The 17438-nt window shown below is 38.7% G+C and overlaps 2 protein-coding genes and 1 long non-coding RNA gene across 5 annotated transcripts in view; 2 read left to right on the top strand and 1 right to left on the bottom strand.

Annotated features, from left to right (window-relative positions):
- LOC121711282 (interferon-induced GTP-binding protein Mx2-like) overlaps positions 1-3536 on the top strand; it is a 16441-nt gene extending 12905 nt beyond the window's left edge. Inside the window, exons 8-14 of the mRNA XM_042094730.1 lie at positions 225-303; positions 705-827; positions 1495-1627; positions 1747-1905; positions 2090-2166; positions 2372-2575; positions 3256-3536. Of these exons, the coding sequence (XP_041950664.1) occupies positions 225-303; positions 705-827; positions 1495-1627; positions 1747-1905; positions 2090-2166; positions 2372-2575; positions 3256-3480 (1000 nt within the window). The 3' untranslated portion in view covers positions 3481-3536. The remainder of the gene's footprint in view (positions 1-224; positions 304-704; positions 828-1494; positions 1628-1746; positions 1906-2089; positions 2167-2371; positions 2576-3255) is intronic.
- The window catches only part of LOC121711281 (interferon-induced GTP-binding protein Mx2-like), a 24830-nt gene extending 7392 nt beyond the window's left edge, over positions 1-17438 (top strand). The window contains exons 1-14 of one of the 3 annotated variants that reach the window (XM_042094727.1): positions 9427-9526; positions 9778-9900; positions 9995-10197; positions 10470-10607; positions 12893-13047; positions 13999-14137; positions 14221-14419; positions 14676-14754; positions 14999-15121; positions 15394-15582; positions 15679-15841; positions 15955-16031; positions 16232-16435; positions 16986-17438. In XM_042094727.1, coding sequence (XP_041950661.1) covers positions 9803-9900; positions 9995-10197; positions 10470-10607; positions 12893-13047; positions 13999-14137; positions 14221-14419; positions 14676-14754; positions 14999-15121; positions 15394-15582; positions 15679-15841; positions 15955-16031; positions 16232-16435; positions 16986-17210 — 1992 coding nt within the window. In that variant the 5' untranslated portion in view covers positions 9427-9526; positions 9778-9802 and the 3' untranslated portion in view covers positions 17211-17438. Of the gene's footprint in view, positions 1-9426; positions 9527-9777; positions 9901-9994; positions 10198-10469; positions 10608-12892; positions 13048-13998; positions 14138-14220; positions 14420-14675; positions 14755-14998; positions 15122-15393; positions 15583-15678; positions 15842-15954; positions 16032-16231; positions 16436-16985 lie in introns of those variants that run through there. The other 2 variants (XM_042094729.1, XM_042094728.1) reach the window with 2 other exon arrangements.
- LOC121711341 lies at positions 6648-10105 on the bottom strand. Its single transcript, XR_006032281.1, has 2 exons — positions 9967-10105; positions 6648-7132 (listed from the first exon to the last, which is right to left on the bottom strand). It is a non-coding gene; the product is annotated as an uncharacterized LOC121711341 (long non-coding RNA).

The raw sequence follows: 17438 nt of genomic DNA, 5'->3' as shown, positions 1-17438 counted from the left end.
ATAAGAGTGACATGACACTGTCATGAATGTGTCATAAACAAGTCATAAACGTTTATGACATAACACTTCTGTTATTAAGTGACATTCTGTTTTTGTCATAACAAGCTAGGATTAGGGTTAAAGGGTTAGGGTTAGGGTCAGGGTTCATGTGTCATGACAGTGTCATGTGTTCATGTACTGTCAAGTAAAGTGTTACCATTATTTTTGCTATTTTGTTTTTACAGTGGTCTTCTCAATGAGGAAAAAGCCACAACTCAGTGCCTTTCTACTAAACTGACCCAAGATCTGGTAGACCACATCAAAGTAAGTGCTGAAGAGAAGCATATCCTCACATTTTACATATTATTCATCTATGGGAATACATAAGAGTTATAGGGCCGTTCACCCCAGGAACTAACGAGAACGATAAAAGCGACCAACGATGGTCCACACAGACCAACAATGCTAAAATTCGATGATTCTGATGGATTCTGGATTCTGATCCCAACAATATTGTTCTTCATGTCGTTATCGTTATAGTTTATGTGTGGATGTCATCTTTCATATTAGTTGGAACGATACTTGTTCACGATTATCGTTATAGTTATCATTCTTGGCATTAAAGGCCTTTAGTTATGATCTTGGTGTGAATGACCTGTAGTGTTGACATGAAAATCTCTCTCTGTTTGTGTGTGTGTGTGTGTGTGTGTGTGTGTGCGTTTCAGAAAGCACTACCAACATTATCAGAGCAAGTTAAGATGGAGCTTCTTCAGTCAAGGACATTAGTAAGTGAATGCACAGAAGGTCCCCCCTCAGAACCCCAGCAGAAGAAAGCTTACCTGATTGAGGTGAGTACAGCAAGATATTTAGATCTTCTTTATTCTTATGTCTCCATTAACTCCATAACGATTAAAGCAGCACTCTTTATGGATCACTTTTTTTTTTTTCAATCTTAATATAACAGCTTTTAAGCCAATTTGATGTTAAACAAACTTGTAATAGGGAAATCATTCACCTAGCATAGCTATAGAGCATGGCTGGTTAGGATTGAAGACTCAGCCTTGCAACTTCAGGTCCCGAGAATCATGAAACATTACCTGGTTAGTAGATATAGCTCTTTGGAGATAGTCTTTGCCTGTTGCTAGTCCTTTGGCTCCAAAAAAAAGTGCATGCAGGGGGAAAGGAAGTCTCATGCCATGAGAATTATTTACAATAACAAGGTAAAAATAAATCTATAAATATTTCACAACTCTAGGGGGAGCTCTAGAGTCACCAAAAATACTCAAAACTACATTGAATGCCTCTAATAGTTCATAGCTGTTGTGTTAACATCATACTTCAGAGTAATTGGGAGTATTTCTAAAAAGCACTGAGATTCATTACAATACTAAAGATTCATTAAAAACAAAATATTTAGCTGACCTTTTGATTTAGATTGAAAATGAATCACCAATACGGTACAGTTTGCCTGAACAGCTTTGCATACTTAAAACATCAGTGTTTATCTCTTCACAGATCTTGACATTGTTCAATGAGAACATCAACAACTTAAGTGCTGGTGAGGTAGTGAATGAGGAAAACCTATTCATTATCCTACGCAGCCATTTCCAGTTATGGAACACTGAACTTCTAAACAGTCAAGAGTCATGTGAGTTGCACGTAATGTTGACTAAAACAAAATCTACATAATATTTCCTTAAATTGAGACATTTCTTAGACTACAAAAAATAAATTTGACTCATTAAGTCTAATCCATTTACAAAACAGATGCTAAAATGGTACAGGATGCTGCAAAGGAGTATGACCTGAAGCACAGAGGAAGAGAACTCCCTGGTTTCAGTAACTACAAAGTGTTTGAGATGGTGGTCCAGAAACTGGTGAAAAAGCTGGAGGGCCCTGCATTAGAGACTTTGAAAGTCATCAGAGGTAACTGTACAAAGGATCAGTGAGGCACTTCGTAAACAACTCTAGAAAGACTCATGAGTTTGAGATAGTTTTTGATTGTGTTTTTATTGCTGTATTGGTAATGCAGTTGACTATTGTGTTTACACGTATTGCATATAATATTCCTCATGAATTCACTGGGAATAATACATTTTCCTTTTTGTAGAAACTGTGCAGGCACAGCTCAATGACGTTTCAAAAACTTGCTTCTCAAACTACCCTTTCCTTCACTGTGTCGCAATGGTAAATATAAATATAAATATAAATATTATCAAAAATGTTGAATGCATCTTTATACCTCATATAAATGTGTTTCTCATATAAATTTGCTGTGAATAAAGCCCATTTCTCAGGTTCACTTGATTGATTGTAGTCTTCTCAGAGATTCAAATTCAAAATGCCTTGATTTAACTGTTTCTTTTTCATGATGCCTTTTTTCTTCACACAGAACAAGATAGACCAGATCCAGTCGAAACAGGAGGTCAAAGTGGTGGAGAGGATCCGGGAGCAGTTTGAGATGGAGAAGCTGGTCTACACTCAGGACACCATCTACTTCAAGGCCCTGACGAAGATGGAGGAATCCTCACCTGTGAACTGGGCTGATTTCGACACGAGAAACAAATATCCTGAAATGCTCCAGGCATACTATGAGGTAGATTACAGTAGATTCCAAACAAAAGGCCTAAAGAGATTGTCAACAATTGACTATATGTCACTGAAGGAGCTTCAGCCAGCAATATATTTCCTGTGGAGCATCAGCTGGGTTGTAACGGCATCAACAGTTACATTCTGCTCCTTTTGTTTTCACCTGGATACTGAATATCATGTTTATGCCCAACAAAGCAACTCTTTATTCAGTACTGACACATGCATAAATTCTTTGGCATCGGTAGGTGCAACACACAACCGGGTCCGTGTGGTACACTAAAACAATAGCCGCTACACCCCGCCGGAAATATAGAGCTGGCTGAGAGGCTTCTGTGGCACAGATCATTGTATTTATTATACAGTTACTACATCCTCCTTAATAATATAACGTGACATTAATTTTGTAACTATGAAAAACGTCATTTTACAGCATGCTTTAGTGGCATATCCACTGATGGAGTAGAATGAGTTGATTCATTTTTCCATTATCAGGAGAAAGTTGAGCACTCAATAGTGTACTTTAAGGTTTCCTGATCATCCTTCATATCAGGATCATCAGACACCCACTGATAACAGTACATTCCAGACATGCAGTGCTCAAAGTGAATCAAATTCTAATTCTTTCATCTAATTAACCAAACTGTCTCCTGGTCCTCTCTCTCTATCTCTTTCTCTCTCTCTCAGATAGTGATTCAGCGCCTGGCAGACCAGATACCCATGCTGATCCAGTTCTTCCTGCTGAAACAGTCAGCGCGAGTGCTGTGTACGGAGATGCTGAGCCTGATTGAGGGGGTGGATTTGGACAAAGCCCTGTGCGAGGGCTCAGATGCAGGCCGACGACGTAACGAGCTGCAGAGTCGCATCGAGCGTCTCAGCCTGGCTCAGGAGAAACTCAGCCATTTCCTCTGAAGTGGACTAGGAACATGGACCGTTTCAGTAGTGATGCGTCCATGTTATAAAAATGTTGGTGAGGTAAAAACAGAAGAGTTTATTCTAATCTCATGTTTGGATCAGGCTGTTTACCTATTATTGTTATTACCTATTCCTGTTGCCTCAAACTTGATGATAGGCTACTCTTGAACTACATTGTTTCTTTAAAGAGATTGTGAAATTATATTGAAGTTTTACCCAGAGTTATTACACCTTGGGCTAAGTCATAAAAAGAGTACATGTAAAACAGAATTATAATTTAAATGATCAACTTTTCAAAATTGTGTGCTTTTTCATTTATCACAATAAACAGGGACAACATGAAATGGCTTAATTGAGAAAAATATATTTTCCATGCTATGAGGAGACTGGTGGGTTTTGAGATCAGAATCAGATGCAATATAGGTGGTCCTAACTTACGGACCTCCTATATAGACATGGTTGTTTGTTTCTTTGAATTGCAATTGGACACATGTGTAGTAGCCTACAGTACCAGGCTCCCATGTAGTGGTTGGTGTTCAACTGGCTGCATATGCTCAGCTGCCTGTTTCTGGGGGGAGTCTAGGCTGTCCACTAGAGGGAACTGCTCCCCTGAGAAGTTAAAGAGCAATTTGTAGTTTAATTTCAAAACTGAATTTATACTTTGTCTTTTCTGAAATGTCTTTTTAAAATTGTACATGTATGAATGAATGTTTTGCCATCATGTGTTGCCATTTTAAGCAGACTCTGAAATATGCCTTTCCCACCCACAAATGTGTCATATTACATAGGAGGAGTTTAACCGTTGTTTGACGTTTTTTTGGAGTCATAATGATTAATTATTGTGTTTGTGCTGACTGCACTAATTCCAGCCTGTCAGTACATCACATCCACCATTTTCCTAAGAAGAAAAGCAAGGTTTTTTGTTCTTGGGTGCGTTTTCTGCATGTAAAGAGGGGACTTCACTCCCTCATATGTTACGTCACATGGACATTAATATTCTGAGTATTGACCTTATTCAGAAAAAGACAATATTGCAAATATGGTGTTTACGTAAGTTTTACATTTACATTTTACACAGCAGCATATTCGTAAGGGATAGTGTATAGAACGCCGGTCATTATTGTAAAAATAAGTCCCGACTGTAATGTTTCTGGTGCTTTGTGTTTGTTAAAAGAGATTATGGAATTCATCGGAGATCTATTACTTATTAAACTCGACGGTCATACATGCACAGACACGACACAATGTTCTAGCACTCTATGTCCTCTATGCACGTAACACACGTTCATGATGTCACTCCACAGTGCAATTGTTTAAATCATTACAACGACAGGGTTAACCGGGCCCCGATGCGCCAGCAGGGCCGCGCGCCTGCCCATTCACTTGAATAGGAAAATAGCTGCCTGATAGAGTAACTGCCCAGAATGTTATCAAGATGAGGTGAGTTCTAGGTCCCTTTCTTTTATCACTTAATTATAGTGGATGGAATCCACTATCTTGAAATCTCCTGGCTTCTTCTTCTTCTTCTAACCTTTTCTTTTTACCTTTTCAAGAATGAATGCGACCATAACCGCTTAACATGTTGAAATAACCGTTGTGTATGTCTGAAGTTGGACAAGAGAGTTATTATTTCAGATTTCTTTTAAAAGGTTATACTTTGAGAAATAGAGGATTAAAAATGTTAAAAAGCTAATTTTCTCCCCATAGACTTGAATGGAGGCTGTGATGTCATAAAGCCAGCTGCGCTCGTTTAGCCCGGGAACTACTCTGTGAGCTTATCAGAACACTGGCACGGGGGTCACCTGTGAATCCAACTGTCTCAGCTTCTTAGCATACAATCTGGCTCTAGCTGAACTACATATCCTGTTTAAATGTTTCCCGTGTGTCAAAATAAAAGTCACAGCCATATCTCATGCTTTGCGCATTATGTCTCCAGAACGGCTTGACACATATGTTTCAAATTTGGTACAAGTGTTTGTATGGACTCAAAGATGAAGTGAATTGATGTTTGAGGTCAAAGGTCAAGTCCATGAATACTCTGCGCGCGATATCTCAAGAATGCCTTGACATACATGCCTGAAATCTGGTATGAGTGTTTGTATGGACTGAAAGATGAAGTGAATTGATGTTGGAGGTCAAAGGTCAAGGTCAAAAACACCTTGAGTGTTATATCTCAAGAACACCTTGACACACAAGGTTTTTTGGTACGAGGGTTTGTATGAACCCAAAGATTAAGGGATTCAATGTTTTTCTTCAGGAATCTCACACCAACATTAAGCCAGCAGCTTTCCATCCACTACTGTAATTCTTCTGCCATTACATTTCTAGTTTACTTCTGATAGGGTAGAGACACAGGAAATACTAATTATATGCAGATGATTTCATTTTATCTATATGTACTTCTGAAGTCAGGTGATGATAATGTCCCTTTTCCCCTTGATGCTGCACAACTCTGGGTGGTTAATAGCTTCCTCAAACTGAATGAAAATAATGTGAAGGTTTTTGTTTTTGGTTCCTCAATCTCAATTGCAGAGATCAGCAGTACTCTTGATTCAATCACTATGTACATAAAGCATGTGGAAAACAATGCCAGTGTGTGTTTTGCACTCAGACTTTAGAATTGCTAAAGTGCAATATCCCCTGTAAAGATTGCAGACCCTAATTTGAATAATGGGTTATATATTTCTAACTACAGCTAAAGCAGAAAACAAAAAGCTTGCAGCTTTTTAAAAGATATTTGACCCGTCACCAGTGTTCAGTGTTAAAGGCCCCCTATGCAACATTTTCAACTTAATAAAACAGCTTAGAAATCATTGTGATGGTTAAAAAACCTGTTGTGGAGAAAATGGTGGCTTTCCCTGCTCCCCCTACTGTCTCCTAGCAAAACACCAACCTTGCAAGATCTGCATCTGTCCTGGCAAAGTCTGAATCAGGAAGTCTCGTGAGAAGCGAGAACGACCGAGAAACACAAAATGCTTAAAATTCTCTTGATATTCACATGCTCTCCTCAGCAATGCCAGCTAAGTATAAGAACGGGCACTGATGGCTTAAGTTTTTAAACATCCATCATAGCAGAGTCTGCGAAAAGACCAAAGAGATGGTTGTAAAATATGCACCCCAAAGCTGTAGGGGGAGCGTCGTAGAGAAAAATGCGACAACAAAAGTGAGAAATCAAAAAGAATTTACTAGAGTTACAAAGTTGGCCTTTAATAATACTAATATTATTATTATTTTAAGTGTGACAGCATAACGAACAACCATAGCAACAGAGGGAATGCACAACAGTTCTAGAGTACAGCAGAGAAGAGGAGCAAGAGAGACAGCTTACAGTGGAAGATGAAATAATAGAAACAATATTCATGGGATTTACGCTGTTACATACTTACTTTATTTACTTATTTTTTATCACTATCAATACGGCTTTATGAAATATAAACTACTTTAGGATAAATGAATAGGTAATAGGATCAATCTATGCAACTCCTGGGGGTTGCAGGAGTGAGCTGAGTAGTCAATCATGAAGAGATGTGTTTTCAGTTGCGTCTTGAAAGGGGTGATGCTGGTGCAATCATGGAGATGTTGAGGGAGAGTGTTCCAAAGTGTGGGGGCCATGACACTCTGACTGACCTGCCCCCCCATGCGGTCTAGTCTGGTTTGGGGGACAAGAATAAGTCAAAAGTTAGCGAGATAGAGTTCTGTTAGGGTTACTATGAAGAACCCTGGTCAAGAGGAGTTTGTATTAAATGCTACTTCTGTGAACATCTGCTTTGCTGCCTCTCTGGCACTAGGTGCCTTGCCACAGAGAACAGCATCAGCAACCCACTCAAGTCACACAACAGTTAACATCTGATCAGAGGAAACCACTTCCATCTGAGCCAAGCATGGGGGTTAAACAGCTGACCCCTCGTGTGGCAAATGCAGAACTTCCTTTAAAAAAAATGAACAGTTTTAGTTTCTGACATGCCACAATAGCCTCACAGTTTAACACCAAAACAAAGGCCTTCTATTCAGTCACAGGGAACTTAACCAGGCTGTGAAATTGATTCAAGTTTCCTTTGCATTGTTATTTAGACAACACTTTAGCTGTTTAAGGTGCTATAAGCGATGTAACACGGTTTCTAAGCTAAAACATCATTTGTCACATACAGCTATCACCTCACCATCCGCTAGCTGTCTGTGCCCGAATACACTGTAAAAAATAGGCTCCAAAAACAGCGATAAAACAACTTGGGCCAACCTTGCCCATAAAAACATTACAAACTGTTCCAGCAAACGAGATGCGCGTTTAGGAAAGTTTCAATTGCATGAGAGGGAGAGTGAGGGAGTGGGAGGGAGTAGCGGGTTAGCTCTCTATTGTTTGAACGTCAAAAGTAGTGACGTTACCCCACACTGTTTATAGCACCTTTAAATGTCAACTCAGGTTGTTGTTGTCCAATTGGCTACACTTCAAAGAAATGTAGACATTACAAGGATGATCAGTTATTTTTGGTTTCTCTTGTCCATGACCTCTGAGGTCAACCTCTCTTAGGGAGTTTGGAGAAATAACAGCTTTTCCTTATGATGACAGCTCTTTTAATCCATCTAGAAAATCCTTTTTAGTTCTACAAATAATGGTAAGACTTTGTCTATGACAGACTTGTCGTAAAAACTACGGTCGGCTTGTCTGTGCGTTACTTTTTGCCTCTTTTTGGGTTAATACTTATATTTTACCACAGGCGAACTGTCAAAGGACTTAGAAACAGAGGATAAGGTTGAATCAGCAGACTTCGTTTTAATCTTGTGACAGAAAATGGCTCAACAAAAACACTTCCGGGAACAGGATGTCTGAAAAAACACAGGAGAATAATGTTAAAAAAAAGTTATTCAAAATCCAAAAGGTCAAAGCTCAAAAAAACAGTACTTAACCGAACCAAGGGGGGAAAACACTGGAGACAGATCGGGATCCGCTGGAAAAACCACACAAGAGTTCTGAGACTTGTACTGGTGTGAGAGGAGGCCAGAAAGTGAATATGCGTAATGGGGCTGTTTATATAGGAGTCCCAGGGGTACAGGTGACAATGATCAGTAATCAGGAGAATTGGAGTGGTGAATGTGAGTGGAAGGAGAGTTCAGAGGGGGCGTGGCCAGTTGAGAACCTGGTGCAGGTGTGACACCAACACTGTAACTGGCACCCTTACATTTCTTTTATATTGACACACCATTTATTTGATATAGTTGTAAAATTGTATCAGTATCATTGTATACATTGTAAGACCTACACAAACAAAAATCGTTTTGGAAGAATGAGCTGATGAAAAAAAACAAATTAGAGATTTCTGGTGAATCACATAAGGACCATGTTAGGGACCATGTACAATGTAAGAAATAAATGCTGCCAATTGATGCACTCTACAAGAGTTAGCATTAACTTAATTTATATCAGCTCTAATACTTTATTTGCAAATGCTTTCAATGTTTTTCAATGAACGTTGATCGATACTCAACAAGCTAGCCTAAGTCATATAACAAAACAGAGTGCACATACTAATAGGATACCAATGGTTGGTGGTAAGTAAGTAAGTAAAATATATTTATTGTACTGTAGTGGCTAAGGAGCTGGGTTAGCATGCAGTTGTCTGAACATTTGTAGGTTCATTACCATGGCTTCCACCATTGTGTCCTTGAGCAAACCCAGAGTTGGGACAATGGCCCTTGAAATGTAATTGATAGGCTATGTAAGTCCCTTTGGATAAAAGTCTCTACTAAAATAAATATAAACATATGAACAATGAATGTTTGACAATACCTTTGTGAACATTCTACTGATGTTGTTAAGTGTGAACACTTTCATTTCATTACATCTCTACATATACTATATGACATACTTTGGCTTTGCCATCAGTACTTGATGTCTTTTTTCTACCACAGCACATGCCACTAGCATGACAGCAGTTTACTGGAAATTCCTTAATTCTCTTTCAATTTCAGTTCAAATGTATGTGGTCAAATAAAAGCTGGCTAAATTGACTGCGCTCACTTAATGCTAACAACTTGCAGAAGTAAGGTGAGTCTGATTATTTCTACTGATCGAAAAGTTATCTTAGATGACACTGCTTCAAGTGCGTAAGTATGCTTATGTGAATACGAAGATGGAGTAAGGACTTCAATAACAAAAAATAAATAATAAAAAAATAAGTAAATAAAGTAAGTATGTAACAGTGTAAATCCCATGAATATTGTTTCTATTATTTCATACATTATCTCTCCCCCTCTCTCTCTCTCCTATATTCTTTTATGTAATTCATTTTCAACTAGTTCATGTAAGTCCCTCTTGCTTTTGATGACTAAGTTACTAATCTATAAAACAATGGACCAATGGAATCCAGTGGACAGTGATGAGGAAATGCCTTCTCTTACTGAAGAGAGGACATGGAAAATGTACGGATTATGTTCATCACATTCAATAACAGTTTTAGATATTTCTATTTGCAGCAACAAACTCACTGTAAGGGTGTTTCTTCCGTTTCTCTAGCTTCAACAAGGAAATGGAGGGGGTGTTCCATGGCCAGTTGAACGAGCGAGTTCGACCCTATCTAGACCTCATCGACTCCCTCCGTCTCATGGGCATCGATGAGGATCTGGCCTTGCCTGCCATAGCTGTGATTGGAGACCAGAGCTCGGGAAAGAGCTCTGTGTTGGAGGCGCTGTCTGGAATAACTCTTCCTAGAGGCAGCGGTAAGAATAAACGTACATATTCACTGCAAATGTTGTACAGCAAGTCTTGTAGAACTCTTTTAGGAAATACTCTATCAGTGACCAATTAAATTCATTTGGATTGTAATGGTGTGTAAAATGTGCCATAAATAACAAACAGAATATTTCATGTGTAACAATGTTTTTGCCAATGACATAACAGATTGCGATCAAATAAGCCTAAACTTATTATAAGATTCAAGCGAAGATTATGAACATTGATTTCACAATCAAAAATATCTCTTTCTGTTCAGGCATCGTAACTCGATGCCCACTGATGCTGAAGTTGAGAAAGCTGTTGGGAGGTGTACAGTGGAAGGCCATCATCTCCTACAAAGACACGTCTACTGAGTTCTCTGACCCCTCATTGGTTGAGCAGTATGTTGTTGCTGGTAGGATGGAGTTTATTAGTGTTTTTTCCACTGGGGTCCTCACTTATAAATGATAGAATTTATTCGGTGAAATAATTTATCTGAAGTGACACAAAAAAAAATACCACCAGAGGTATGCCTCTGTGAACCACATCAGTTTCAGTCTACATATTGTGGCCTTGACCTTTGACCACTGAAATGTAATCAATTAATCCATATATGTGTTAGTGCTGTACTGGTTATGATTGGATTCCCTTGAGGCGTTACTGATATATTGTGTTCACAAGAATATAAAGTCAAAGATTTTGACCTTTGACCAAATTCTATTTTTTTTCCCCAAAAAAATTCAAGTGAGTCCAAGTGAACCTTTCATTTAAAATAAATAAATAAATAAATAATATATATTATATATATCAATGAGCTCTTGAGATATGGCATGCACAATAATGGGACTTACAGTATATGAGCCCATAGTGACCTTGACCAAGACAGACAGACAACCAAAAAACTACTGCCACAGCCTCCGCTAGTGTTGAGGCAATAAAGAAGCAATCGTGCACCATGATATGGTGACTTAGTGATCCTTGTGATAGTGATCCTTGTGATGCTGTTATTGTTGATTACAATGTCATATGTTACACTTACATTTTAGAAATTTGGAGACCTAGATATAATTATGACCGCCGCGCAGCGAAAATTTCTTTTTCGCATGTCCAAATTTCCGTCAAGGATTGCCGGGACACTGAAAGACCGGGGTAGACGAAACTTGGTGGGCATGTAACCCCACATGGATAGCATGGAACCATCGTTTTTCGTTTTGATCTGTAGCCCCCCCGCTGGACTGCACCCCCCGAAAGGAGGGTAGGGCAGACACAGTTTTCTGTGAATATCTCGAGAACCGTAAGGTTTAGGAGGACCATTTTTTTTGTATGTTGATCTCAAGGGGCCATGTCAAGCCATTCCATAACCACTCATTTCATGTATAGCGCCACCTAGTTAAACACAAAAAAGTAAAAATGAGGTGTTGTAATCGCAGGTATCTGTGACCTAACATAGTCAAAAATGCACGAAATTGGAAGTGTAGGATCATTATGACACCCTCTGAATGCACACCAAGTTTCGTGGAATTCCGTTCATGGGGGGCCACACAATAAATTAATTTATGTTACTATACACCAACTGGCCTGTAGGTGGCCGGAGACAGTTTTCTGTGAAAATCTCGAGAACCGTAGGGCCTAGGAGGTCCACCTTTTTTTTGTATGTTGGTCTTAAGGGGGCATGTCAACCCATCCCATTACCACTTATTTCATGTATAGCGCCACCTAGTTAAAAATTAAAAAGCAAAAAATTAGGTGTTTTCATCACAATATCTCTGGCTGACATGGTCAAAACTGCACGAAATTGAAAGTGTAGGATCATTATGACACCCTCCGAATGCATGCCAAGTTTTGTGAACTTTCGTTCATGGGGGGCCTTACAATAAAATAATGTATGTGTACATTTAGTGACCGTACACCAACAAGGATTCCCGGGACACTGAAAGACCGGGGTACACGAAACTTGGTGGGCATGTAACCCCACATGGATAGCATGGAACCATCGTTTTTCGTTTTGATCTGTAGCCCCCCCGCTGTACTGGACCCCCCGAAAGGAGGGTAGGGCAGACACAGTTTTCTGTGAATATCTTGAGAACCGTAGGGCCTAGGATGACCAATTTTTTCTGTATGTTTGCCTCCAGGGGTCATGTTAACCCATTCCATGTGCACACATGTGCATAAACAGATACACACGCACACACATACATTCACAGTAATCATACGTATGACACATACTCACACAGTAGACATATGTACGCATGCATGCACATGCACAAACGCACATACGCAGGCAAACACACAAGCACGCACACACACACACACACACACACACATAAAGATAAACGTGTACACGCACACATGCACACAATTCAAGAATTTCTCAGAATTATGAACAGGCAAGATGGGGGTGGGGTTGTATAAAATGAATTTTACATGTGAAATCTATGAACTAATCATGTTTTGGTACTTGTTGTCTAGCAGATACCAGTGAGAATTGAGTGTGGATAATGCAATTTAGTGAGACAGTTAGAATCATATAGGCCTTTCAGCGTGATTTATTTTTGTGGAAAAAATGTGCTGGACTGGGCGGCGGTCATATTTTGTACCGCTCTGCGGTACATCTAGTTTTTACAATAATAATGTGTTTAAGAGAACATAAATCATTGGGTTAAAGTGACCTAAACATCCCTTCATCAATGTGTCCATCAGCCCAGAATGAGCTGGCTGGAGACGGTGTTGGGATCTGTGACGAGCTGATCAGTCTAGAGATCATGTCTCCTGAAGTGTGTGACCTCACTCTGATTGATTTACCCGGCATTGCCCGGGTTCCTGTGAAAGGACAACCTGAGGACATTGGAGATCAGGTAAGGGAAAGAATTTAGGGCACTTTTTAAACTTTCAAATATGTTTTGATCATTTGAGTCAGGCAGAAAATATATGAATCCGTTTTTGACAGTATGTTTCCAAACTGAAACGTTCATTGGGGATGGGATATGGTAAACTAATGATGATTGTGATAACAAATTAGCATTATATATTAGGGCTGTCAATCGATTAAAAAAAGTAATCTAATTAATTACATACTCTGTGATTAATTAATCTAAATTAATCACATATATAGTTTTTGATGTGAAAGTATTTTAAATATTTAAATTCAAATGAATCATTGAATAATCAGCATTAGGGACATTAAAGTTCAAAAACTCTTTTATTATTATTTTCACTGTTCAAATAAGTGCCATAATAATCTATGATATGACCTAATATGCTGAGGAAATAAATTCAAAGTGCTTCAAATTCAAATAAATTCAAAATAAAGTGCTTCGGGAAGAAGTTTTTTTTCACATACAAAGCATTTCAGGCCACAGATAAAACCTAGGGGACACAATGAAAATAAATTAACACTCCCCTCAATGTCAACACTTAATTCCTTGCATTGATGTGCGACTACAGAGTTGATGAACTCCGGTGATATGCAAATTCCTTGCTGCAAACATTGCAGAGGACTTTATTTTCAACACTTTATTTTTTATCAACACCATCAGGCCCTTTTTAAACGTAAATGTTCCAATCAATGTTCCAGGCAGCACGTTTTCTTCTCTCTCCTTCATTTTACAGTCTAATTTTTTACTGACTAGAACGGCTCGGGGTCAAAGGTCATATGGAATCGATTAATCTGCACACATTTTTTTAATCAGTTATTTTGACAGCCCTATATATATATAATGCTAATTTGTCATCACAATATATATATATATATATATATATATAGTTTTCAATGGATAAAATTAACCTCAGAAGTTTGTCTTTTGTAGATTAAAAGGCTCATTCTCAGCTTTATTGAGAAGAGTGAGACAATCAACTTGGTGGTGGTCCCATGTAATGTTGATATAGCAACAACTGAAGCTCTCAAGATGGCCCAGGAAGTTGATCCTGATGGGAAAAGAACTTTGGGTAATAGACGTCTAAACTAGTTATGATTTCTTTAAGAAAAATATTGTACAATTCATATATTTCTCACTAATGTGTGTTTACAGCTATTCTGACTAAGCCAGACCTCATAGATCGTGGCACAGAAAAGAATGTTCTGGATATCGTTCATAATCGAGTCATCCCACTGAGCAAAGGCTACATAGTTGTGAAATGCCGTGGTCAGCAGCAAATTCAGGACAAGACACCTCTAGCAGAGGCCACCAGGATGGAGAGAGATTTCTTCAGACAACACAAGTACTTCAGGTAGGTGGTACTAGTCATTGTTCTTTTGTTTGAAAAACACTTCCAATGGACTGGATCAACATAGATTGGACTAGATTTGTCTGTTGAACAATACTATGTTCATTGATATGTTTTGTTTCTGTTTATGTGCCAGTAAAAACAATGTGTTTTATATAATTATTTAGTAGAAATGCTAATTTGTTGATTGCAATGTTGTTTTTCAAATTTGACAATGTTTTACAATATATTTTTTTATAATAAAATAATTGCTTCATAGCTGTCTTCTTAATGAAGACAAAGCCACAACCCAATGCCTTGCTACCAAACTGACCCAAGATTTGGTTGACCACATCAAAGTAAGTGTTGAAGAGAAGCATACAGTACAAACTTTAAGTTAGGCAGTATACTGAGATTTCTACGTATAAAAAGGGTAGTTTCAGGGTTTGCATTCTGACATATATAAATTATTTGGCATATTTTTCATATTTTTAATCATGTAAATATTTTGACTCTCTTTCCTTATCTCTTTGTGTGTGTGTGTGTGTGTGTGTGTGTGTGTGTGTGTGTGTGTGTGTGTGTGTGTGTGTGTGTGTGTTTCAGAAAGCTCTGCCAACATTGTCAGAGCAGGTGAAGATGGAACTCTGGGAGTCAAGGAAATTCCTAAATGAATGCCCAGAAGGTCCCCCCTCAGAACCCCAGCAGAAGAAAACATACCTGGTTGATGTGAGTACAGCTCAGCATGATCTCTAAATACAGATATATGATTTATGATAACCTCTCCATAACTCTGAATGATTAATGGTTCCTATTAAAAGTTGTATCAGCGATTTCAGGGTAACAAGCTAGTTCTCTGTTTTGTTTGAACATCAACAGAAGTGACGTATCCCCGCTATCGCTGATACAACCTTTAAGAGGAAAAAACATGCTTGATAATTGAATTGCATCACCAACAGCTTGACGTGCATAGAATAACATGAGTGTTTGTCTCATTGCAGATTTTAACATTGTTCAATGACAAGATCAACAACTTGAGTGCTGGGGAGGTAGTGAATGAGGAAAACCTCTTTGTGATCCTGCGCAGCCATTTCCAGAAGTGGAGCGATGAACTTAAATGCAGTCAAGAGTCATGTAAGTGTTGCTCACAAAAACAACAACAATTCAACTGCTCAACTGTACAAAATATTTCTTTGAATTACAAAAAGTGCCTCCCATGACTAGACTGACGATCACGAAAATGTTATCATCGGTTTTTTCCATTCACCATTTGGCAACTTTATCCAACAGTTGCTAAAACAATGCAAGATGTGGAAAAGGAGTATGACCTGAAGCACAGGGGAAGAGAGCTCCCTGGTTTCAGCGACTATAAAGTGTTTGAGACAGTCGTCCAAAGGTTGATGATGAAGCTATTGAGCCCTGCACTAGAGACTTTGAAAGTTATTAGAGGTAACTAAAGTCCCAAATGAGTCACTTCCTCAACAACTGAATATTTTCAAGTATAATATACTTGACAATTGTGGGTATAGATACTCCATTATATTCAAATATTTTTTTTCTAGAAACTGTCCAGGTGCAGTTCATTGATGTCTCAAAAACTTGCTTCTCGAACTATCCCTTCCTTCACTGTGTTGCAATGGTAAGTAAGAATAATATCAAAATGTTGTATGTGTAGTCACATCATGTTTCTTTATATTTGTTTGACATAAGCTGTTATCATTTCCTTGAGTGAATATTGAATATTTCAAGCTCAACACATTAAATAGTAGTCTTCAAGTTCACTATCTTCATCTCCAGAGATGTGTCAGTCAAAATTACATGTTTTCATTGTTCATTCAGAACAAGATTGATAAAATTCAGTCAAAACAAGAGACCAAAGTGGAGGAGAGGATCCGGGAGCAGTTTCAGATGGAGCAGCTTGTCTACACACAGGACACCATCTACTTTAAATCCCTGACAAAGATGGAGGATGCCACACCAGTGAACTGGGCTGACTATGACAGCAGGAACAAATACCCAGACATGTTCCAAGCATATTATGAGGTACATTATGAGATATGTGCCATACCAAACCATATATCTGACAGAGATTTGACTTGTAGGTACTTAAGATACAATAGGACAGCGGAACCGCTACCCTCTGATACCTGTTATTTTCAATGGAACAGTTTGCCGCTGCGCAAGTGACAGTGTGCCGATCAGCGAGCCCTTGTGCACACCGAGGTGAAATAGTGGCCACTACTATTTTGCAGCAAGCGCAGTGTATACAGTTTAAATATCTGAAAGCCCCAAACCAGTTTAAAGATGATCAACTATTGTATGTCACTACACCCTCCTCATAAACATATACTTCAGGTATTTTGTAACTACTCAAGGCATTTGGTAACGTTTGTCCTTTTAGATGCTAAAAGTGAATCAAATTAATTTCTACACACCTCCATTTCTATAGTGAAATAAAAAAACAAACAAACATGAGGACAGGATGGCCCGACTAACCCCACTTTCTTCTTTTTTTCTCTCTGCTCTCTCTCTGTCTCCCTCTCTCTTGCTCTGTCTCTCTTTCTTTCTTCCCCTCTCTCTGTCACTCTCTCAGATAGTGATTCAGCGCCTGGCGGATCAGATCCCCATGTTGATCCGGTTCTTTCTGCTGAAGCAGTCGGCACGGTTTCTCTGCAGTGAGATGCTGAGCCTCATGGAGGGCGTGGATTTGAAGAAGGCCCTGTGCGAGAGCTCAGACGGCAGCCGTCACCGCCATGACCTGAAGAGCCGCATCGAGCGCCTCAGCCTGGCTCAGGAGAAACTCAGCCGATTCCTCTAGTCTAATGTGACCATTTGAGTAGTTTTTAGTAGTAATTAAAACAATATGCCTGTATAATCAAATCAAATACTCTACTCTCAACATTTGGTGATGTAAAAAAGATGGCATGCTATTGGTGGTATTGATGGTATACTAAGGCCAACCATTTGCATTAATTCTGCATATATTTTCCCTGAAATTATTATTGTCATATCATATACAGTACAATGAACATTAAGTGCTAAACTA

The sequence above is a fragment of the Alosa sapidissima genome, chromosome 6 (assembly GCF_018492685.1).
Source record: "Alosa sapidissima isolate fAloSap1 chromosome 6, fAloSap1.pri, whole genome shotgun sequence".
In the NCBI taxonomy this organism is placed as follows: domain Eukaryota; kingdom Metazoa; phylum Chordata; class Actinopteri; order Clupeiformes; family Clupeidae; genus Alosa; species Alosa sapidissima.
Note: the sequence above shows the minus strand (reverse complement) of the source record. Positions and strands in the feature narration are given on the sequence as shown.